Raw genomic sequence first — 23,198 nt, 5'->3', positions numbered from 1 at the left:
AATGGCACGTTGACCAGTTATGCTGCGACCTCTCTTTCTCCTTTTTGCCAGATTGAATCCAGCTTTATCCATGAAGATGTATTCGTGAGGCCTCTCCATTGAGTCAAGTTCAAAAAGTCTCTATACACAATGAAAATAGATTACCCTCCGTTCTGTGAATGACATATATAGTACAGTATACTGTACATGCTAGTGCAGAGTGTACTGTAACAGTTTAGTTACTTGCACATATTGATTTCGTTGCTCTTTCACTATTTCAGTTTCGCTCAAACGGCACCCTATAGGCTTGTTTCATCCTTATCTGGTTGCGTTGCAGGACACGGTCATTTGTTGAAAGACTCACATGATTTATTCTATCGAAATGCACCTTGTCTTCAATAATCTGCTGTTGTATTTCACACAAGTTGTATTGCATTGTTTTGATGGACCATCTCAACAATTACTATCTCTTATTCTTCTGAGAACTTACGTGCTCTTCCACCCCTACTGTATGTGGCCATCTGTCAATTCTGCAAAAAGATAATATTGTTAGCAGTATACATGCTGTACTGTAAATGTTCTCTACTGTACAAAAACAGATATAGTGCCGTAAGGAAATTATTTTTCCCTGTCCCCTTTATAGAGATTGGTGGAGCCATTGACTGACACTGAAGTCACGCCGTAACTTTCAGAGACAAAAATACATTTTACCGGTTTTCTTCCCTGAAGGTCCTGACCATGGAGGCCACTGTGAACCGACATAGTTTTGGTTGCACATGTTGTCCTGCTTCCCTCATCATCATGCCATGAACCACAACGTGATCTATGACCGTTGCTCTGATTTCATTTGAAATTACACCTCTTCTTCTTGGTCTTCTTCCTCGTCCACCACCTCTGACTCGCACTCCTCTTCCTCTTCTGTTGTAATGCTCCATGTTGAATTCAGTCACACCGCTTTCATTTGACTTGGCTTATATCCTGTTTATTGAATGGGTTCCACACATCACAGACTGCACACGTGTGCTCAGTTTTGAGTGATAGTGTTAATGATGAAAATAGGGTGTTATTTCTGTGTAACTTTTAGAGTCTGTGTGTGCCATTCTGGGTCCAAGTGCACCACACTGCTAAATGTGTTTTGTGAATGAGAATGTGTTTAGAGTTTTGCTAATTGGGAGATTCAGATTTGCTAATTGTATCTAAGCAGACAAACAGTGGATTTATCATTTTGCAAACTGTGGAATTGATTTGATGAAGGAGTTTTGGTAGTTGACAGTTTAGTTTTTAAACTGAGGTTTAGTGTTTTGGCAATTCAGAAAAACTAACAGGAAGTGATAAAACTTCATGGAAGAATATGAATATAAATGTAGTAAATATATTATGCAAAATTTATCTTCATCTTAATTACACTGAATGGTGGAGTGAGAGAGAGTGAGAGCTTGTCTCAGAGTAAGTGATCCTCACCTGGAGGAAGAAGATGAAGAGGAGCATCAGAGGAGCCTTATGTGTGTATCGCTGACCTCAGATCTGTGGAGACTCAATTCCTGACTCTCCTTAACCTCACTGCCTCCCTTTTTGTGGGTTTTAAATGTTTAAAAATCATCCATCTATCTTTCCCCCTCTTGCCCAGGCTGGGGTCACAGTCAGCCTGGGGCACATCCCAGGAAGCACGGGGCCCAAACCGGGGACACAAACAGCACACTGACAGCCAGGGGCAGGATTCAAACCCAAACCCCTGATAGTATGAGGCGTCCGTGTTACACACAGCCACCACTGCAGCATGCAGGAGCAATGAAAAGCATTTTTATTAACATGGTGTATGACAAGTCACACAGTCTGTGTTCTGCATTTTCAGTAATATTCCATCTATCAATAAACTGCAAATCTGTAATAAAGCATCAAAATAGTGAAGTTACTCGAGCAGGGGGTGTCAGTAAACCCTCATCAGTGTGTATACTGTACACAAGAGAAATGATAGACGGATCGGTGCAGCATTGGCAGTAATGTGGACGCTGTACTGTACTGTCGAGAGGAGGGAGCTGAGCTGGAAGGCGAAGCTTTTGATTTACCAGTCGATCTATCTTCCTACCCTCACCTATGGTCTTGAGCTCTGGGTAGTGACTGAAAGAATGAGACTGTGGATACAAACGACCGGAATGAGCTTCCTCCACAGCAGGCCTGGGCTCAGCCTTAGAGACAGGGTGAGGAGCTCAGACATTCGGGAGGAGCACTGAGTAAAGCCGCTGCTCCTCCGCATTGAACTGAGCCAACTGAGGGGTTCGGGCATCTAGCTGGGATGCCTCCTGGACGCCCCCAGGGGAGGTGTTTCCGGTATGTCCAACCAGGAGGAGGCCCTGGGGCGTTTCTCTCGGCTGGCCTGGGAACGCCTTGGTATCCCCCGGTGGAGCCGGAAGAGGTGGCTGGTGAGAGGGAGGTCTGGGCATCCCTGCTTAGACTGCTGCCCCTGTGACCCGACCCCAGATAAGCGACAGAAAATGGATGGATGGATGGATGGATGGATGGAAGGAAGGAAGGACGGACAGACAAGAGAAAGAGACACTGGCCAATACTTTCTCAAAATACTGTATATTATGATAATAGACATTTTATATTATACAAATAAACTAATACTGCTAATGATATTTTCTCCATTAATATAAAAGTGACATTTCGCAGACCGCCAGAATAAAACCTCACATTTACATTTATCTTATTTAGCAAAAGTTTTTCTCCAAAGCGACGTACAAGTGCAGCAAATGGCGTCTTGATCACGGTAAAAATGCACAACAGCCACGAATGTCTGTTTCTCACTGGCTGATTCTTACTGTCACACTGTAACATGACATTGCTGCATGCCATTTAAATACAGCTCACATCACTGTAAGATTCTCCTCCATGGTGATGATCCCTCCCCATCACTGGAGTATCTGCGTGTCCCTCTCATCCTGGGCAGCAGCTCCCCACATGTAGAGCAGTGCCTCAGTTGCTGCCCCCTATTGGACAAGGAACAGACAAGCATTAACATCAATTTGGTTTCTCAGACACTAACACCTTCCTTAGCATTTCAGGGAATGTAGAGAATCAATGTTAGTTCTACAGGAACAGGAAATGAACCAGATTGATACATTAATCTGTGAAACCTCTTTAGTTTCATCCGATTAAAATCTGATGCCAAGTGAACCGCAGGTATGATGCTGGAATCATGACCATATACAGTGTCAAAGGAAACTCATAGCTAGGTGAACAGTAGGCAGGGTGTGTATTTTGGCAGCTTGGATGCCATGGGACCATCTGATTGTGTAATTAGTACCACAGTAATTCTTCCTTTCTGTTGCGGTGATGCTGGCACTTTAATATCAGCGAAACGGCAGAGTGTGTGAGGGGCTGGAGCTCCCATATGACATCAGGGTTAGGAAGTGGCTGTAGAGCAGAGTGTGTGAGGGGCTGGAGCTCCCATATGACATCAGGGTTAGGAAGTGGCTGTAGAGCAGAGTGTGTGAGGGGCTGGAGCTCCCATATGACATCAGGCGCTAGGAAGTGGCTGTAGGGCAGAGTGTGTGAGGGGCTGGAGCTCCCATATGACATCAGGGTTAGGAAGTGGCTGTAGAGCAGAGTGTGTGAGGGGCTGGAGCTCCCATATGACATCAGGCGCTAGGAAGTGGCTGTAGAGCAGAGTGTGTGAGGGCCCGGAGCTCCCATATGACATCAGGGTTAGGAAGTGGCTGTAGGGCAGAGTGTGTGAGGGGCTGGAGCTCCCATATGACATCAGGGTTAGGAAGTGGCTGTAGAGCAGAGTGTGTGAGGGGCTGGAGCTCCCATATGACATCAGGGTTAGGAAGTGGCTGTAGAGCAGAGTGTGTGAGGGGCTGCAGCTCCCATATGATATCAGGGTTAGGAAGTGGCTGTAGAGCAGAGTGTGTGAGGGGCTGGAGCTCCCATATGATATCAGGGTTAGGAAGTGGCTGTAGAGCAGAGTGTGTGAGGGGCTGGAGCTCCCATATGACATCAGCGTTAGGAAGTGGCTGTAGAGCAGAGTGTGTGAGGGGCCGGAGCTCCCATATGACATCAGGGTTAGGAAGTGGCTGTAAAGCAGAGCTGAATGTATGTAGCAAAAATATACGAATAGATGGTTATAAAATACCGAAACGGTCAGCAATATCAGGACAAAAGTATAATCATCAGCGGACTAAGGGGGATGAGTGATGATTTTGTTATTCTTCAACTCCCGGAGACTGGGAAAACGTGCTGGGTGTGTGATATGCCCTCCACTGCAACACTGACTAGCGGGGCAGCGGAAGTGGCAGTAAAGTACACTGGTGGATGTCTATGGATGCTGACTATCATGGGTTGTCATGGGCTGGCGGTGGGGTCGCTTTGGCTTTGCATGACTGCTTCACGCTTGCTGGGTTGTCTGTTGGGGGGTGATGCTTGGCGATTGCTTCTTGCGTTAATTGACGTGCCAGCTAATTTGGTGGCATGCCGGTTGATGTATGGGGTGGCTGTGGGCTGGCGTCCCCTGGCTGGTGGCTTAGTGGGTGTGGGGTGCTCAGGGGGGGCTGCAGATACTTTACCGTTGGTTCTTGGTGGGTGGCGCGGGTCTGTGATGCATCTTGTATTGGTTTGTGCATTGGATCGTCGGGGGTCATGGATTGCTTGGGTGTTGCTTAGATGTATGGATTTTGTCCTTCTTATAAAGTGTCACTTTATTTAGTTGTGGTGTTTTTCCTTCATTTTGGAACCAGCCACTACTGTTGTCTATAGATGTCCAATAGACTGAATTGTCATTAGGAGGTCGAACTAAAGTGTGTTTTATGTTTCTCATAATCGTTTAAATATGGCAGTTACGTTATAAAAAGTAATGCTTTTCTTTAAACAGTGCAGTCGGGATTTTCTTCCATGGCCGGTGGCATAATTTATAATCAGTGAACATATGACCCACATGCAGCATGGCACAGACTAAATGTATCACAGCTCATGTTACAGCAGATTCTCCAAACTCACCTCTCTGTGCTTCAGGGTGACTGAGCTGTAGATCACGTCGCTGGCTGGGTTACAGCAGGACAGTGTGAAGAACATCCTGAGGACACCTGCTGAGAGCATTTAGCTGCTTACAGTGGAGGTACAAGACTAACCTTTGTACAGAAACCACAAATCCATAAACTCCCAAACCTCCCATGTGAATCACTATGAAATATCAGGGGTATCATGGTACTTCTTGGTTCATTACTGCTAATTCTGATACACATGGATCTGAGAGATCAGCTGAGGTGTAGATGTACCTGCCCAGTCAGTACATTATTGATATACTTGTCACTCTCATTGGTACGGGCATAGGAGCAGTATCACAAAAACTGATTTACATGAAACCATCTTACCTCTGGCAGGACAATGGAGCTGTAGGTGACATCAGCACCAGGCTCCTCAGAGGTCTGAGAGAGGAACATTATGACCATGTATCTCTACAGAACCACCTGTCCATTCTTTAACTGACAACAATGAAACGTCATTAGTGATGAATTTGGAGATAATCCAGTGTACAAGTAAATAACTTTACCATTAAAGTTATTTTCCAAAATTAAGACTTTTTATTTCCATTTAGAAACCATCATAATGCAGTAACTCACTTTTGAACTGGCAATGAATAATAAAGGAACTATCAGCACCTGGTAATGAATGACAAGAGGAGTACGACACCCGGTACTGAATAACAAGGGGAGAATCGACACCCGGTACTGAATAACAAGGGGAGTACGACACCCGGTACTGAATAACAAGGGGAGAATCGACACCCGGTACTGAATAACAAGGGGAGAATCGACACCCGGTACTGAATAACAAGGGGAGAATCGACACCCGGTACTGAATAACAAGGGGAGTACGACACCCGGTACTGAATAACAAGGGGAGAATCGACACCCGGTACTGAATAACAAGGGGAGTACGACACCTGGTACTGAATAACAAGGGGAGAATCGACACCCGGTACTGAATAACAAGGGGAGTACGACACCCGGTACTGAATAACAAGGTGAGAACCGACACCCGGTACTGAATAACAAGGGGAGTACGACACCCGGTACTGAATAACAAGGGGAGTACGACACCCGGTACTGAATAACAAGGGGAGACCACCAAGCAGACCAAGACATTGAAAGAGCAGCAAAGAACAAAAAGACTTGCTTGTCGGGGTAGAACACGCTCTTTATTTGCAGTCTTTAGCAGGAAAATAAGAAGCACCCAACAAGCACCAGACCTAACACAGTATGAAAACACAGGAAGGTCAGAGGCTGGACCGTCAGGTACGCAAACGGTGGGTGTCGCGTTTTAAGGAAGACACGAGACAGGTTGTAAACTGAAGCTGTTCAGTCATTTTTTCCCAAAAAACCTGCTCTCCTCTTCCTGCGCACTGTCCCCTTAATATTCCCCAAACGTAACGTATTTTTTGTGCGAGTACATAACCTCTACTCCCCCCCCCCCCAGAAAACAAAATCAGTCATGATAATTCGGCAAACTGCACTCACCCAGTTGTTTGGGATGCCCTAAAATGTTTCAGATAAACAATATATTAACACAATTTGGCATGGAAAAGCACAATAGTACTTAGCGTACCCAGCACATTAAATGAACTGCACAGAGAGCCAGGTGCAAGGTCAGCATATCAGAATTCAGTCAAAGTCCCTTGGGTAACCTGGGCGAGACTGGATGCGAGCTGATCTTCGAGGGGACTCCAATGTAGACTCGAATGGATGTGCGGCTGGGCACTGAGTGTGCTGCACTATGGGTTCAGATGTGAGCACACCTCGTTCCATAGGTAAGTTCTAATCACCTTCTGATGAAGGGGAGCCAGCATGAACATGAGTGCTGGCCAATTCCGGAGCTGCCACCTTGCGGAGGCGGCCAGCGTGCCATCGAGACCCATCAGAAAGAGAAAAGGTAGCTGGCCCTAGCTTCCCCGCCACCTGAATAGGAGGGGACCAGAATGAGACCAGCTTGTGGTCACGATGAGCGCGGCGGATTCTGACCCAATCCGAAACGGCAATAGTGGGGTTCCTCGTCCCCCAAGACCGATGAAACCGCAGCTTCATCTTGTGCTGCTGGGCGGACACCCTGTGGCAGCATGTAGGGGGAGGGGCCACTGGCCTTGAGTCGATCCAGTGGAAGCTGCAGTTCGCAGCCCAACATAAGTGACGCTGGCGAGCAGCCTGTTGTGCTGTGCTTGGTGGCTCTGTAATGGAGCAGTGTGTGAAGGAGCACCGCTGAAAAGGGGTAACCTTCAGCTAAGTGGGCTCAGATGCCATACTTAAGGGTCTGATTGAGACGCTCCGCTCCGCCATCGGCCTGGGGGTGATATGAAGCTGTGCAGATGTGACGGATGCCTGGATCCGTCAGAAAGGGTTCGAACTCAGCAGACACAAATTGGGGCCCATTATCCATCGTAATAGCCAGAGGAACTTCCCATCGAGCAAAGAGGGCGTCTAAAAAGTCAGTGAGTACCCGTGCCGTGACAGTGCCAGTGGAGACCACCTCAGGCCACTTAGAGTGGAGATCATGCACCACAAGGAGGAACCGCTGCTGGTGTGGAACTCCATGTAGTTCCCCACAGATATCCAGTAGGAGATGTTCCCCAGGATGGGCCAAACCGGAGGCTGCAGGGGGGGTGGTGCAGGTTGGCCCATTTTCCTGCTCATAAGGCAAGCTGCACAATCCCTAACTAGGTTTTCTATGTCCCTATCAATGCCGGGCCACCATACTAGGTCCCTACAACGTGGTTTGACATGTACAATGCCCAAATGGCCTTCATGTGCCATGCTAAGAACACGGGCCTGAAGGCTGCTTGGCACCACTGTGACAGCTCCACGAGCTACGCAGTGCTCATTCCAACATGAAAGCTCATCCCTGACCCTGTGGTAAGGGGTCACCTCAGCAGAGACTTCAGTCGGCCAGCCTGTGCGAATGTATGTACGAAGCTGAGGAAGGACTGGGTCTGGTTCTGAGGCCAGCCGGAGTTCATCAAAGGAGACAGCTGCCTTCAGTGGTGTGTGCATCATCTGGCTGAGGTCTGGTTCCTGAGAGATCGAGTCAGGTGCTGCAGGATACTGGGTGTAGCGGGACAGCAGGTCTGCCACAACGTTATCACAACCTGGGGTAAAACAGGATGATATTGTACTGCTGCAGTTCCTCAGACCACCGGTCATTGTGGTTTGCATCCTGTACTAGCTGTTGCAAGCAAGGCTGTCAGGGCCTAGTGGTCAGTGCGCAGTGTAAATGCCCTGCCATAAAGATACATGTGCCACCGCTCACAGGCCCAGACACAGGCTAGAGCCTCACGTTCGCCCACGGAATATTTTCGTTCGGTGGGGGTGAGAGCACGGGAGGCAGAGCCAATGGGCCAGTCCACTCCATCCTGCAGCTGTGACAGTACAGCTCCAACTGCCACAGCTGAGGCATCACAGGTGACAGAGGTGGGGCAGGAGAGGGAAAAGTTTGCCAGAATAGGAGGTGATGTGAGATGGGACTTCCGGAGCTGGAAAGCCTCAAAGCAGGCTGGCATCCAAATGCATCTTTCTGCAGCAGCTGATGTAATGGAGCTGTGGTGGCGGAGTAGTGAGGCAAAAAACACACAGGTAATAAGCTGTCATGCCCAGGAAAGAGAGAACCTGGTTAGCATTCGTGGGTCCAGAAATACGCTGAATGGCCTCAATATTAGGTTGAAGTGGAATGAGGCCCTCAGCCGTGAGGCAGAATCCATGGACCATGATGTCATCGAGGTAGATAATCACCCCAGGTATGCCAGTGAAGATGGTAGTCATAATCTTCTGGAAGCAGCTGGGGGCAGAGCTAAGCCCAAATGAGACCCATGTGCACTGAAACACTCCAGCATGTGTCACAAAAGCCGTGAGATTCTGGCTGTCAGGCTGGAGAGGGATCTGCAGATAGCCCCGACGAAGGCCCAGTTTTGTGAAGACCATCGAGCCATGAAAGTGGGAAGTGACTTCTACTATGGAAGGGAGGGGGTACTTGTCAGGGACAACGGCCTTGTTTACAGCCCGGAGGTCGACACAGAGACACAGACTCCTGCATTTCTACTTAGCTATCACCAGATTTGAGATCCACTTAGAAGCATCAACTAGCTCAATAATGTCTGCCTCCAGCAGGTGGCGCAGCTCAGCAGCAACACCATCATGAAGGGCCAGGGGACTCTGGGACATGGGAGCTGAAGTACTGAAGTTATAGATGGGACAAGTAGGGGTTGGTGATTAAATGTGGAGAGACAGCCTACGCCCTCCAACAGGGGACTGCTGCTGCCATGGCAAGTTAAAACGGCAGATCCAGTCGTATCCAGTAGGAAGAATCCAAGAGCAGTAAAAAAGTCAAGGCCCATGTTGGCAAAATGGTGGGAGACGTGAAAGGGAAAGTCTGGGACTAGTTTAGAGCCACAGCGGACTGATAGCCGGCTGGAGCCTAACATGTGAATTTTGGAAGTGCCATAGCCACATGGAGCAGGAACGGCCTTAGAAAGTGGCACATGGGAAAAAAACTACCGTACAGTATCTAGATTTAACAGAGAGAATGTGGCCCCAGTACCCAATAAGAGGGGAAGGCAGACTTTGTCCAGCTCTACAGTACAGGTTTTAAAAGCTGGCAGTGTGAATAGTTGTAGAAGCAGATGGAGGTGCAGTGGAGAGTGACAGTGCTGTAGAATTTGCAGGGGTCGACCGGCATACATTGGCAAAATGGTTAACTTTGCCACAGCGCTGGCACCGTTGCCCATGGGCAGGACAGCTCCGGGCCCCAGTAACACGGCGTCATGATACGGCAAGCTCGGACTGGGAAAACAGGTGAAGGACAAAAAGGGATTTAATAGGGAGCCGGATCGGCATACGGAACAAAAATCACCATAACAATACAATGACAGAACTAGGGAAACATTCTCTGACCTGGACATAAATACACAAAACTAATGAAGACACTTCGAAACAGCTGGTAAACACGGGGATTCCACGGCATCCAGGAGGATCGGACGGGCGGGTCGACACATTGGAGAATGAGCCACAATTCCCACAGCGTTGTCGTTGTTGCTTTCGCGGTGTATAATGCACGTCTGAACCAACTTCAGATAGTCCTGACGAAGGTGGCTGTGATGCAGATACATATTGTGCAGGGAGCGAGGTGACAGCGGTAAGGTAATTTAGACGTAAACTCCACTGCTGTTTCAATTTGAAACGCGACTTGTATAGCGCTAGCGAGGTCATGTGCTGCCGTCAACAGTCGCTCTCTAATTTTAGGGTGGTTAGAGTGTTCAGCCAGCTGACCACGAATGAATTCATCCTGCATGCCACCAAATTTACAAAGACTGGCTAAACCACACAGATTAGCCACGTACTGATGTACGGACTCACCCGGCTGCTGTCGCCTTCGGCGAAAAAGAATCTGCCACAGGATGACACTTTGTGGAGCTGCGAAGTGAGAACCCAGGAGCGAAACAGCGTCTTCATACATCTCCGCAGGTCCGAGCGTCCGAAAGATCTGCCGTCCTTCCGTGCCTAAGCAGTGAATAAGTATGGCTTTCTTCCGAGCGTCGCTGACTTCATGCTGTCCCAGGACATCCGAGTATGTCTGGAATGATTCCAGCCAGCGAGTCCAAGGGACAGGAGGTTTGCCGGGAAGTGCAAGAGAAGGTGAAGGTGGTGGAAGTGCAAGCTCTATTCTCGTCGCCAAAATGTCGCGTTTTAAGGAAGACCGAAGCTGTTCATTTATTTTTTCCAAAAAAATTGCTCTCCTCATCCCGTATACTGTCCCCTTAATATTCCCCAGACGTGACGTGTTTTTTGTGCGTGTACATAAAAGTGAGTAATTTACATGATGCTAAAGACATGCGAGGGTCGTACAGGGTGCATACAAGACACGGGCAACCATATATGCCACGATCGGGAAAACAAGGGATTTATTAGGGGATGACACCATCGGGAACTCAAGGACCACCAGTAACATTAAGATGTTAATGACCCTGGGTAGCATTTGTGGGTTCGGAAATACGCTGAATGGGGAAACATACTCTGAGGCGGACTTAAATACACAGGACTAATTAGATGTAACAAAAAGCAGCTGATAACACGAGGATTCAACTTGAGGTAGGTGAGGGGGCGTGGCACACAAGAGGATCGGCATGATCGGAGCATGACAGATTTTCTTCCCATATGAAACATGAACTTACTGTCCTTCCTAGATTTTGGCCCCCAGCCACATTTTTCTCTACAAGGAAAGAAATGAGGAAAAAAATAGAAAATTATTCTGCTGACACCATTGTCTCTGTCCTTAACCGACACAGATGACTTGCTTCGTAACAAACACATTCACTTTTAATCAGCATGTACATACATCTGAAAATATTATCAAGTCTAATTAATGAGTAAAACTATCTACTCAATAGGGGCAATAGTTTTCTTATTTCTATGACAACTGATTACCAGTCTGAGCTTGCTGGTAACCAATCAGTGAATCCCAGCCGGCCCTGGTTAGAATAACTAATTCAGGGAGGTTTTTATAAGCTCAGCTGGGTGGACACAGACTCAGGGGGTCAGAGGAAAGTCTGATCATGGATCATGGAGGAAAGGGTTCGGGTTAGAAAGGCTCCTTCAGGGCTGCTGTCCTCTGATGTCCTGTTTGTACTATAGTGGATTTTAGCTCTGCACTGTTATTCCTTTTCCAAAGGGTTGTGACCACGTTTTATGTTTTAATTTCACTGCATAGACCTGTGTGTCTGAATGCTGCTGTCTGTGTCCCTGTCAAGCAATCTTTGGAAAAGGATAAAAGCATGAAGTTGCCACTCACTGTGTTTGTCCCGCACTTTCCATGTGATGATGATGACCAACAGCAGCACCAATAAGCTCAGTCCTACATACAGAGCCAGCTGGACCAAAGAGCTGAATAAGAGGGTGGATGTGAACAGTAAAGTCTTACATGCTTTATAGAAACACGGTACAGCCACATCTGTACTATTACACAGGACACATGTGAGGAACAGGAGACATTAACAAAGAGCATGAAAATAGCTAGAGATTATCACACAACATGTTACACTATTTTGTAAAAACAGGCCTGCAGTCGTTCCCCAGCAGCACAGGGCACAAGGCAAGGGCTCACCCTGGATGGGATGGGATCTCAAGTTTATTATTAAGAAAATGAAATAAAAAACAATATCTTTTTTTCTTAAAATTAAAATGACAGTTTCCCATCACTGTGTGATCAGGTAAATGCTGCTAGCAGGACCCCCACACTACTGTAAATGCTGCTGAATGCTTACCTCAGTTTTTCATTATCCCCTCCTTCTTCATCATGTGCAGAGAAAAGGAGAGCAGTGGAAACAGGAGAAAGGATTGTTAATAAAAAGCAATTTTCTGTTAATAAAGACTAAGAAAAGGTCACTCTTGAAACTGAAATATAAATTATGAAAGATATTCTACAGAGAAAATGATTAGATGGAGAACAATGAATTAGTGTCATGACCAAAGTGTTAATATCCCAGGGCACTGATAGTGAACAGGTGAGATTAATTATTTTATGAAAATATTATAATATATTTATTGTAGCTTTAAACAAAATGTACTATTTTATATCGGTAAAACACAGCCATCCTGTTTTGGGGGGGGGGGGGGATTTATGCGTATTGCATGTCTAGGCATGTCGGTCAGCTAATGTCCGCGGCAGTGGGTAACGGGGCGTCAGCACAAGAGCTTTTGGAGCCGTGAGCGATAAGCCCATGAGAAGGAAGCAAACAATGAAACAAAATGGCCGCCGGTTGACAAATTGTTGCAGGGTGACTGCAGAGTGACTGTAATATCTCGTTTAACCGCTGGTCCTGGATGTAAGAAGCAGACAGCCAGCAGTCCCATCCTGGCAGAAAGCACATTACCTCTATTTATTAATCTGTCTTGTTTGTGAATAGTATAAAATAATATATTTCTAATTTAAATAAAAGTCGATCTCTAGCACCACAGCTCTGGGGCTCTGGCATAGGCCCGGACGCCCCGCTGCAGGCCTCGGGTGTTGGGTAAAGTATCTGTCACGAACGGGGTGGTGCAGGCAGGCAGCTGGGTACGATCGGGAAAGAACACGTGGGTAAGCAGGGGGCGTGGCACACATGAGGAGCCGACGAGCAGGTCATGACAGAACCCCCCCTCCAAAGGCGCGCTTCACCGGGCGTGCCAGGGAGGAGGCGACAGACGGGACACGGGAACCGGGACCTGGAGCAACAGAAACAGAACCATCAACGAGAGACGGGAAACAGGACCGATGCACAAAACAGGGCAAGCGACAGGATGCGAGACAGGAGCTGACAAAGGACAGGGAAGGCAGAAAGACAAAGCAGGAAAGGGGACATAGCGGGAACAGGAGGAACAAAAGGAAGGAGGGACAGAGGCAGGGAAGAAGGGAGAGAAGGCGGGGGAACAGGGGAAAGCCCGAGGGAGCCCCAGCGGGCGATGGGAGGCGGCCGGAGGGGCCGCAGCGGGCCGGGAGGCCGGAGCCGGAGGGGACCCCGGAGGGGCAGAGGAGGCACAGGAGCGGGTGGACCAGCAGGCGACAGCGGAGCCGCCGTCGGGGAGCCCGCAGGCGACCGACCAGGCACCGGAGGTGGGAGCGAGGCAGGGCGACGAGGCCGCGGAGGGGGACCCGCAGGCGACAGCCGACCCAGAGGGCCAGGACCCGCAGGCGCCAACCGAGCCCTAGTGCAGGCGAGGGAGGGCGAGCCAGGGGGCAGGGCGGGTGGGACCCCAGTCCGACGTCTGTGTCCCCTTCCCTTGCGGGACACAGACAAAACGGCCCTCGATCGGGGTCGAGGATGACGGGGCGAGGACAGAGCAGTCACTGGGGGCAAAGTCACTAGGGCAGGCAGTGGAAGGGGCGCCTGCCCGGAAGCTGCAGGTTGCTGCAGGGGGGGCGCCTGCCCGGGAGCTGCAGGTTGCTGCAGGGGGGGTGCCTGCCCGGGAGCTGCAGGCTGTAGGAGCGGCAGAGAGGGCGCCTCGGGCGGGGGCGTGGTCTCCGCAGGCAGCGGCGGCTGCACGGGATCGGTGTCCGCAGGCAGCGGCGGCTGCTCGGACTCGCAAGCCGCAGGTGGAGGAAGCTGCGCAGACGTAGCGGACAGCGGTGATGGCTGCTCCGGCTGCGCAGGTTGCAGAGGCGGGAGCTGCGCTGACAGCGCAGGCAGAACTGGCAAGTCCTGGGAGGGGGAGACGGGTGCGATCCTCTTCGGGACCCGGGGCACTCGGGGGATCGAGTCCCTTACAGCCCTAAAACCTCCCCAATTTGCCAGTCGTTCGGGCCGGTAACTGTACCGGTCCAGGGGCGGTAGCTGCTCTGGGGGGATAGGCTCCAGCACAGGGAACGTAAAGGGCTCATCCTCCTCGTCGTCGCTGGGAGCCCAGAGCCTCGCTAGGGAGTAGGCTCCCAGATAGAGCGGTTCTGGGTCAGAGCCCAGGACGAGCTCCTCTCTCTCGCCCTCCGCGAGAGGCCAGGGGTTGGCGAGGGAGCAGGCGCCCAGACTGATCGGCTCCTCCAGGTGCTTCCTTCTCCTCTGCTTCCTCCTTTTCTTACGGTCTGTCATTCTGTCACGATCGGGGTGGTGCAGGCAGGTGATCGTGCGGGTTAGCTGGTACGAAGCAGGCAAACAGGCAGGTATCGGGGCAAAACGGGGGTTTATTGGGGGAAACTAGGACTAGCGACTAGAGACAGACAGGAAACCATCACCAATACTACAGCTAACAACAATGACAGACAAAGGACTCAGGTAAGACACGGACTGAAATACACAGGACTGATTGAAAATAATCAGACACAGCTGGGTACGATCGGGAAAGAACACGTGGGTAAGCAGGGGGCGTGGCACACGTGAGGAGCCGACAAGCAGGTCATGACAGTATTAGTATCTGATGAGGTTATCAGAGCTGAATTACAGGATGTCTCTCTAAGAATTAAGGCTGATGTGTAAGTCAATATTCCAATACATTCATAGACACATAAAACTACAGCCATCCACCCATCTATCTTCCACCCCTTTCTCCTGGTCAGGGATGTGGGGCCTGGAGCCTATCCCAGGTAGGACAGGGCACAGGGATGGAGTACATCCTGGACAGGATGCCAGTCAGTCATAGGGTACATAGACACACACTCTCTATTAGAGACGCCATTTAGCCTGACTTCATGTCTTTGGACTGCGGGAGGAAACCCACACAGCACATGGAGAACATGCAAACTCCACACACACAGAGCAGAAGCCAGATTCAAACCCCTAAACATGGAGGTGTTAAGTAACAGCGCCGCCTACTGGACCACCGTGCCACTAGCATAGAAACTATAATCCCAATAAATTACCTTATTTCACAATATCTGAAAATAGGGGACTATCCCCACAAAGAAACACAGACCCCCTTCATGAAGGAAACTGTAGGGTTAATTAGTTTTTATCTATTTATATTCAAGCATAAATGATTCACATGCAGATTTAAATGAATTACTTACGTTTAACAGTAATATGAACTGGGATCTGCAGGATTCCAGCAGCACACCAATACCAGCCAGTGTCCTTCCTCTCCAGCCCACTCATTGTCACACTGAAGACTTTATTTACTGTGTCATCCCTGATCAGGACAGGCCTCCCATCCAAACTCACTGATCTCTCTGATGCACAGCAGCCCCCAATCTTACACCACATCCTATGTCTTCTGTTGTTTCCATAGTAACACTGAACACTGACACTGTCTCCATCCACACCCGTCACCTCCTGTTTCTCCACTGACAGCCCTGGAGGACCTGAACACACAGATAAAACACTCAAAGATTTGCATAGCAATGAAATGTTTATGAATATCAGCCCATTACAACATGCATATGTAAATGTTTGTCAAATAAACTGACATTTCTTAACATATTACTTATCATATTTAACCCCATGTAGTCGTCCATTTAAACTGTCACTTGTTACTTCTTCCAAGTCTCGTTTATCACATTGAATGAAAATAAAATGCAGATTTTTATAATATTAAAGCATCTTTTCCTTTAATATTTCTGTTAATGTCCTTCCTTTCTGGCTAAATGACATGTTACATACTGTGCATTTCATTGGCTACAGTCTGCTGTACAGACATCTTACCATCAATGACTGACAGGTTAACCCGATCTCCAACATCTGAGGCTCCACTATGCTTCACACCACACCAGTACCTATCAGAGTCCTCAGCTGTCAGATTGTTGATGGTCACAGTGAAGACTCGCTGGTCAGGATCATCTCTGACTGACACTTTACCCTCCTGTGGAGAGTCAGTGTGTACTATGGGTGTACATGAACTTACATTAAACCCTCTGCACCAGTATTTCACATGAGTTTTATATCTGTCATCACAGAAACATGGGATGGTGACAGATCCTCCTCTCTGTACAGTCACCCATCCAACTGTGGACACACTGTCAGCACCTGCAGGGAGAACAACCAACTGAATTCACATTTTCCACATCACAGTATCTCTAAGTAACTGTATAATGTTTGTATAATGCTTGGATTAGGGTCACATTCATTTATTAGAACCACAGGGATGTTTAAAAGACAAAGACTGTCATTTTGTCACAAGAACAAGGGAGAGACACAGGAAAACAAAACAGGTGTCAGATCTTGGGAAGGGCTACAGCGGGATGTGGGATCGGGAATCTGAGTCTGGGAGTGTGTTCTAGGGTCTGAGAGGAAAACCAGGACCTTAAATCCCTAGTAAAAGGCCTAGATGAGGTGAATGAATGGGCTTGTCACTGTGGGACGACCACACCCCTGTGACACTAAGGCTTCATTTGTAAACTTAATTCTGTGGTATTTGACTTAAGAATGAGATACAGAAAGTATTTAAATGTATTTTAGTTCAGCCATCCATCTTCCACATGCTTATCCAGTACAGGGTCAGTACAGTACAGGGAGCGTGGAGCTGATCTGAGGCAGCACAGAGCACAAGGCAGGGGAATACCCAGGACAGGATGCCAGTCTGTCACAGGTCAAACACTCACACACAGTCACTATGGGCACTTTTAGAGGCACCAATTCACCTGAACCACGTGTCTTTGGACTGTGGGAGGAAACCGGAGAACTGAGAGGAAACCAGCATAGATACAGGAAGAACATGCAAACTGCCCACAGAGAGCTAGGCCAGATATCAAAACCACAAGCTTGGGGGTGTGAGGCCCCCACACTGCCCCTAGTCTCTACCAGCTAGAGGTTAACTAGCTCTCCAAACCCACTGTAGAGTGAAAGACAAGCAGGTCTAATCTCGATCCCTGAGGTTGATCTTGAGCCCTGATAAACACAGACCTGCTCCAGTAGCACATGAAGCTGGGTGTTTAGACCCCACTGACTGTACACACAGAAATGACAGATGGCATCCCGGCCGTCTGCTCACATAACCACCTGTACTGCTGAAATGACCCCAGTCAGCCTCACAGAAAATTACAGGGTACAAGAGACGAGGGCATCTTATCTGCAGTAACAGTGTCTTTTTACTGATTGATCACTAAAAGGGAGAGATGACATCATCACACAGTATATTTAGATATTATACTTAATATCAATAATCTGATTCACGATAGATTGATCATTCCTTAAATATCACTGTTCCTGAAATAGTTTGCAAAAGACTTTAAAAAGCAAATGAAATCTGCTTTTTTAAAAAAACAAAATTAGAAATTCATGAAGTATAATTTTCTCTTTTGAAATTACAGTGGAAACTGTTTATATCACGTCTGTCTGGGCAAAATTGGTCACTATAAGCGGATGATCATTACAACAGATTTTATTCTTCTTCTTTATGCCTCAGGCAGATTACTATCTAATTGAGGTTTGTATATTTTTACATGAATATAAGGTAATAAACTGCACAGCGTAACTATTCACTGAATTTTATTGACGATGTCAAAACACAATACAGCTGTTTCAAACGCTTTTCAAATTACAGTACTGTACAAATTAAATTACTGAACTGTGCATAATTCAAATACGCTATAATACAGTACAGTACTGTACATAAATATTCAGTTCAATACATTTGTATTTTCACAGCACATTTTCATGTTTTCTGTGCACGCAGCATTAGCCTTAGGTAACTAGCCAGAAGCAGGCAGGTTACCGCAAGGCAAAGTTACAGGACGATCAAAGTGAAATTACATTATATATAAAAAAAGAATTACTACCTCCGTTTTCATTTTTTCTATAGGTCGTCATGTCGAAAAGGACCCAAAATGATCAGTGTTAGCAGACTGCTTGATTACTATAACTGAATTATCTAAACAGTATTTGTACAGGAATGGCTCTGTGCCAAGCATTTGATCCATATTACCGTGATCACAATAAGTGGCTTCCACTGTATGCAAGAATGTGTCATTTGTTAAATATCAAAAAGTATTCAAAATATCCAGGACCACATTATTGTAACTAGCAGCAGATCTCCATCATGATCTCCAAAGTGCAGCTGAGAGTGTGGGGAGGAGCAGGAGAGAGATCTCTACTCAGTTCCACTGTAATGAGTGACACTCACCTGTGAGCCCAGCAATGAGAAGAAACAGGAGCATCAGAGGATCCATACGTGTGTGTGTCACTGAGCCCAGATCTGTGGAGACTGACACTCACTTCCTCATCCTCTGTACCTTCACTGTCTCTGTCGTTTCTATTCTCACACACAGCAGGCAGAGTGAAGGGGGAGTGGACACTTTACACAGGAAGTGATAAAATCACAAGGCTGAATGTCTAGCGCTTCATCAAGTCATAACATTACTGTTACTCAAGAACATAAACTATCAATGCATAGACTCCTTCAGTAATAAAATAAAAATTTCAGCCGGAGTAAAGAAGACTTCATGAACGACAGTATCCAGTTTATATCCATTAATATTATCCATCCATGCATCCATCTTCTATACCCACTTGTCCTGTGCAGGGTCACGAGGGTCCACAGCCTATCTGGGAAGCTATGGCCATAAGGCAGGGAATAACCCAGGATGGGGCACCAACCCATTGCAGGGCAAACACACCATTCACACACATGCACACCTACAGACAATATGGTAACTCCAACTCACCTCAGCATGTTTTTGGACTGTGGGGTGAAACAGGAGAACCCAGAGGAAACCCCACACCGACATGGGGCAAACATGCAAGTGCAGGGGGAATATTTAAAAAATTTAAGTCAGTTTGCTTGGTTTCCTGTGTCATTCATGTGACTCACAGCTATTTTCTGCAGATACAAAAATAAAGTGTGAAATGAAGAGCTGAGAGGGAGAGACACTGCAGAAAACAGTGAGGGCCAGTACATACTGTCAGAGGTTATAATCTTTACGATGTGTGTTTGTCCACTGATGCATTTTCTGTGTATTTCTTATCAGTTAAAAGGAAAACATTGTTGATGTTGTCTTTGTTCTGTTGTTTACAGGAACAGATATTTTAAGAATATTTGAAATCTTATTTTAGCAACATAAAATAACTGATAGTTGGTCTTTACAAAGTATCATTTTAGCTCACAGGGTAGCTTCATTAGTTGTAGTCAGTATGGTTTGAAACTACCACAGCACTTTTGATGCCGCAAATTTTAGGTTCATAATGGAATAATATAGACTTGTCTTAAGATCTCTTGCATGCATAATTAAAAAAAAAGTTAAAAAAATAATAAAAAGAAAGATCTCTGGCATGAGTGCGAGAGTCAGAGAGCGTGTGTCACGTCACATACGTTAGAATTGGCAGCCCTGCATATTTCTCTTATGCACGAGTATAAAGTAGCTGACATATTTTCAGTTACTTGAGGTGAGACTGTGCTGCATACAGAGGGTCTATCCTCAGGCCTTTGTTTCAGTCCTTATTATGCATTATACAGTTTTTAAAGTGCCACTGCATTAGGTCCTTTTAATTTCTGTGGATCAATACGAAAACAAGAGGCCCAGTAGGATCGCCTCTGTGGGTGTACTCACTGTGGCTTAGTATGACTGCCTCTCAGATCAGCGCACACATTGCACTTAAAGTTTCAGGCCTGAACACGCTTTCGTTATCACCGTGCTACTTTCTGTGTTGTGCTTTTCTGTTTCATGCGTTGTCTTTTGTGTTGAAGAACAGCACTACTGCACAGAATATCGGAGCTCATGATTGTCCTTATTTTGCGATTTATCTGGGGTTGTCTTGCGTGCATTGACACACAGCCCTCATAGATTTATCCAGTAAGCAACTAAGCGAATACAATTGAATCGTGCTGCACATATAAGAAGGTAGCCCCGTATTTTAACAAATATCTCGGACTTCTTGTGTTTTGCATCTAGTTGTTCCTGGATACTGTAGTCCGTCAAAATTTCCAGCAAACTCTGCACCTCTGCCGTACACCAAAGTATTTCATTTGCCGTAATATTTGTTACGTTTGTCGCTACTAGTCAGTACGAGCCGCAGCACGCGCACTCTCTGTCATTTGCACGCTCTGCCTCTGACGTCACGCGCACCCTGCAAACGACCCGGAAGACGAGGATCCGGGAGGCTGCAGCGAATATGGTGTTGTTAAGGTTATTATTTACCGTATTGCCGTGTATATTTCAAATTTTATTATGTGGTTTACATTTGTAATGGCTCGGACTAAATGTTGCAATGTCAAGTATGCTAGTAACTGATTTTCTTGACATCTCAGTTAAACTTTGGAGTTATGGTAGCTATTACCTAGTTAGCTAATGGTAGCTTAAACGGCGTAAATTAGACACGTTTCCCCTTATTGCAGAGCTTCTCCAGTGAGCCAGCTAACGTTAGCTTGTAATGTTTAAAGTTTCTCATTTGTACAATTTGTAGGTGTCCGAACGCTAAAGCGTGTGGGTTTGAATCCCCTTGCAGAGACCGTTGCTGAACGTGTTCCTTTTTTGTGCTTTTACAGACGCTCCCCTCCAAATACTGAGCAGGTTCTGTGCCCATACCGATTTCTTAAAGAAATGGTTGACCACAAAAAGTTTGTCATGTCCTGCTGTTTGTTTGCTTTTCATTTTGTCTCTTGTGAATTTTTGTTTTTTTATAGGCCAGCATATTTTATTTTATTATGAACCCCTTTGCTACTTGTGTAAAACAATAAACATTTGAAAAATTATTTGAGGTTCTTTGTTGCTTTTTCTCATCCAACTTTAAGTACTGTTTGGTACATCATGACATTTGTAAGTTGTATTACATATAAAAGTTCACACAGTCATAGGGATATTAATAATCCATCCATCCATTTTCCAAACCGCTTATCCTACTGGGTTGCGGGGAGCCTATCCTGGAAGCCATGGGCACAAGGCAGGGAACAACCCAGGATGGGGGACCAGCCTATTGCAGGGCACACTCGCACACCATTCACTCGCACACACACACATATGGGCAATTTAGCAAAGCCAATTACCCTTAGCATGTTTTTGGACCGTGGGGGAAACCGGAGTACCCAGAGGAAGCTCCACGAGGATATGGTGAGAACATGCAAACTCCACACACGTGACCCAGGTGGAGACTCGAACCCGGGTCCCAGAGGCATGAGGCAACAATGCTAACCACTGCACCACCATGCTGCCCCTTATTAGTAATATATGGCAGTCAATGTTGTCCATAAAACCAAATTGTAAAAATGTGTGTCAGTGTATAAAAACACAAATGATTTTCTCACTGTCACTGTTTTGATTACGGGTACAGATATGGTGGTACTGCAATATGTCAGTATATCTGCAGACTTTGTCAGTCCATCATGCAGCTGTAATGATAGAATTAGAACATTTCTGTGTACTGCTACCACATAGTGGACAAATAAAATATTGCAATCAATTCTAAAATCAGTCAGTCAGCCCAGATGTCTTTACAGGCAGTCCCCGAGTTAAGGAGGCCGACTTATGGACAGCTCATACTTACGATCGGACTGCCATGAAGCCTTTTATATAAAAAATTTGGGCTAAATACAATGGTTTGTAATAACAAACAGACACGACATTAGTGACGCTCCTGAAATCATTGCACGGCTTCAGCGGCTTGCTGGCTGGAAGTACAATACTGTATTTTTGTTTTTTACTGTATAGCAGTAATAGTAATGATAATTATTATCATGTACTGCATTTACTTTTCTGACTTTCCTACAAATTCACCTTAAAGACTGACTTTGGGAACCGATCTGGTTTGTAACCTGACGACTGCCTGTACTCTGAATATAACCTCCTGTCCGACATTAATCCATATGATGTCCGTCCATTGGAGGGCTCATACACAGTTAAGCGTTGAACTACATGCTGTCAAGTTATAGTTAATTTATACATTTTCCTGGGATATCTGCTGTTAGTCATTATAAACACGAAGTGAAGAAATAACCATCCTGAAGTAAGTGATTCTCACCTGGAGGCCCATCAGTGGATGAAGAGGAGCATCAGAGGACCCTTATGTGTGTCTCACTGACCTCATATCTGTGGAGACTGACACTCACTTCCTGATTCTCCAAAACTGCATTGTTTATCTGTCTCTATCTGTGATTGAGGAGTCCAATGAAAAACCCACTTTATCCTCTCTGATTGGCTGATATGAGTTCTGCTGTCTTCTGTGTCACCTACTGACAGACCACAGCCCACCTGACCAACGTCGTCCTTTACAGCAGTGACTGGCTGTGGCATGTGTGGCTCTATAAGGGCAGCCCTGCATGTGCTGAGGAGGCCAGCAGCACTGCCATGGGGTGTGTGCCACTGGGGGAGGGAGGGTGTCTGGGGGCAGGGGGGGAGGAAGAGCAGGAGGAAGAGGAGGAGGAAGAGCAGTGCCCAGGGCTCTACATCAGCAAGAAACTGTCAGCGAGTGAGACAAAGTATAGCACCACTGAGAAACAGTGATTGATAATTAAGTGAGCTGTCCTCACCCTCCGCTTCTACTTCCTGGGGGGGGTGGGGTACTTCCCCCTCTGTTGTGTCCGTGCTCCCCCCATTACTCAGATCACTTAGCACTGTCTAGCTGGAACACCCTTCAGCTTCCAGGGAGCCTATTAGCTGGGGGGGGGGGGGGGGGGGACCTGGTCTGGACTGACTCCCTCCCCCAAGAAGGTGGGGGTCAGTGCAGCAGTGGATAGTTCAGGTCCAGAAAGTAAAAATCCAGACCAAGATTTAGTTTCAACCAACCAGCTGAGTACTCTGTGTCTGTGGCACTTTACACAACTAGTTGTTTGAAACAACATCAAAAACTGGAT

The 23,198-nt window shown here is 46.9% G+C and overlaps 1 protein-coding gene across 14 annotated transcripts in view; it reads right to left on the bottom strand.

The window, feature by feature from the left end:
• Positions 1-2,546: 2,546 nt before the first annotated feature.
• Positions 2,547-23,198, bottom strand: part of LOC125739742 (uncharacterized) — a 34,418-nt gene continuing 13,766 nt past the window's right edge. Inside the window, exons 1-13 of one of the 14 annotated variants that reach the window (XR_007397273.1) lie at positions 19,963-20,441; positions 19,081-19,235; positions 18,540-18,710; positions 16,124-16,444; positions 15,493-15,783; positions 12,281-12,305; positions 11,809-11,900; positions 11,192-11,229; positions 10,377-10,520; positions 9,702-10,112; positions 5,352-5,405; positions 4,978-5,063; positions 2,547-2,969 (exon numbers count right to left, since the gene is read on the bottom strand). Coding sequence is in view for 11 of the 14 variants with exons in the window: in XM_049010186.1 (XP_048866143.1) it covers positions 13,244-14,578 (1,335 nt within the window). In the remaining 3 variants the exon portion in view is untranslated. The other 13 variants (XR_007397274.1, XR_007397275.1, XM_049010181.1 and 10 more) reach the window with 13 other exon arrangements.

This window comes from Brienomyrus brachyistius, chromosome 4, assembly GCF_023856365.1.
Source record: "Brienomyrus brachyistius isolate T26 chromosome 4, BBRACH_0.4, whole genome shotgun sequence".
In the NCBI taxonomy this organism is placed as follows: domain Eukaryota; kingdom Metazoa; phylum Chordata; class Actinopteri; order Osteoglossiformes; family Mormyridae; genus Brienomyrus; species Brienomyrus brachyistius.
This window is presented reverse-complemented; position numbering and strand designations above follow the sequence as displayed.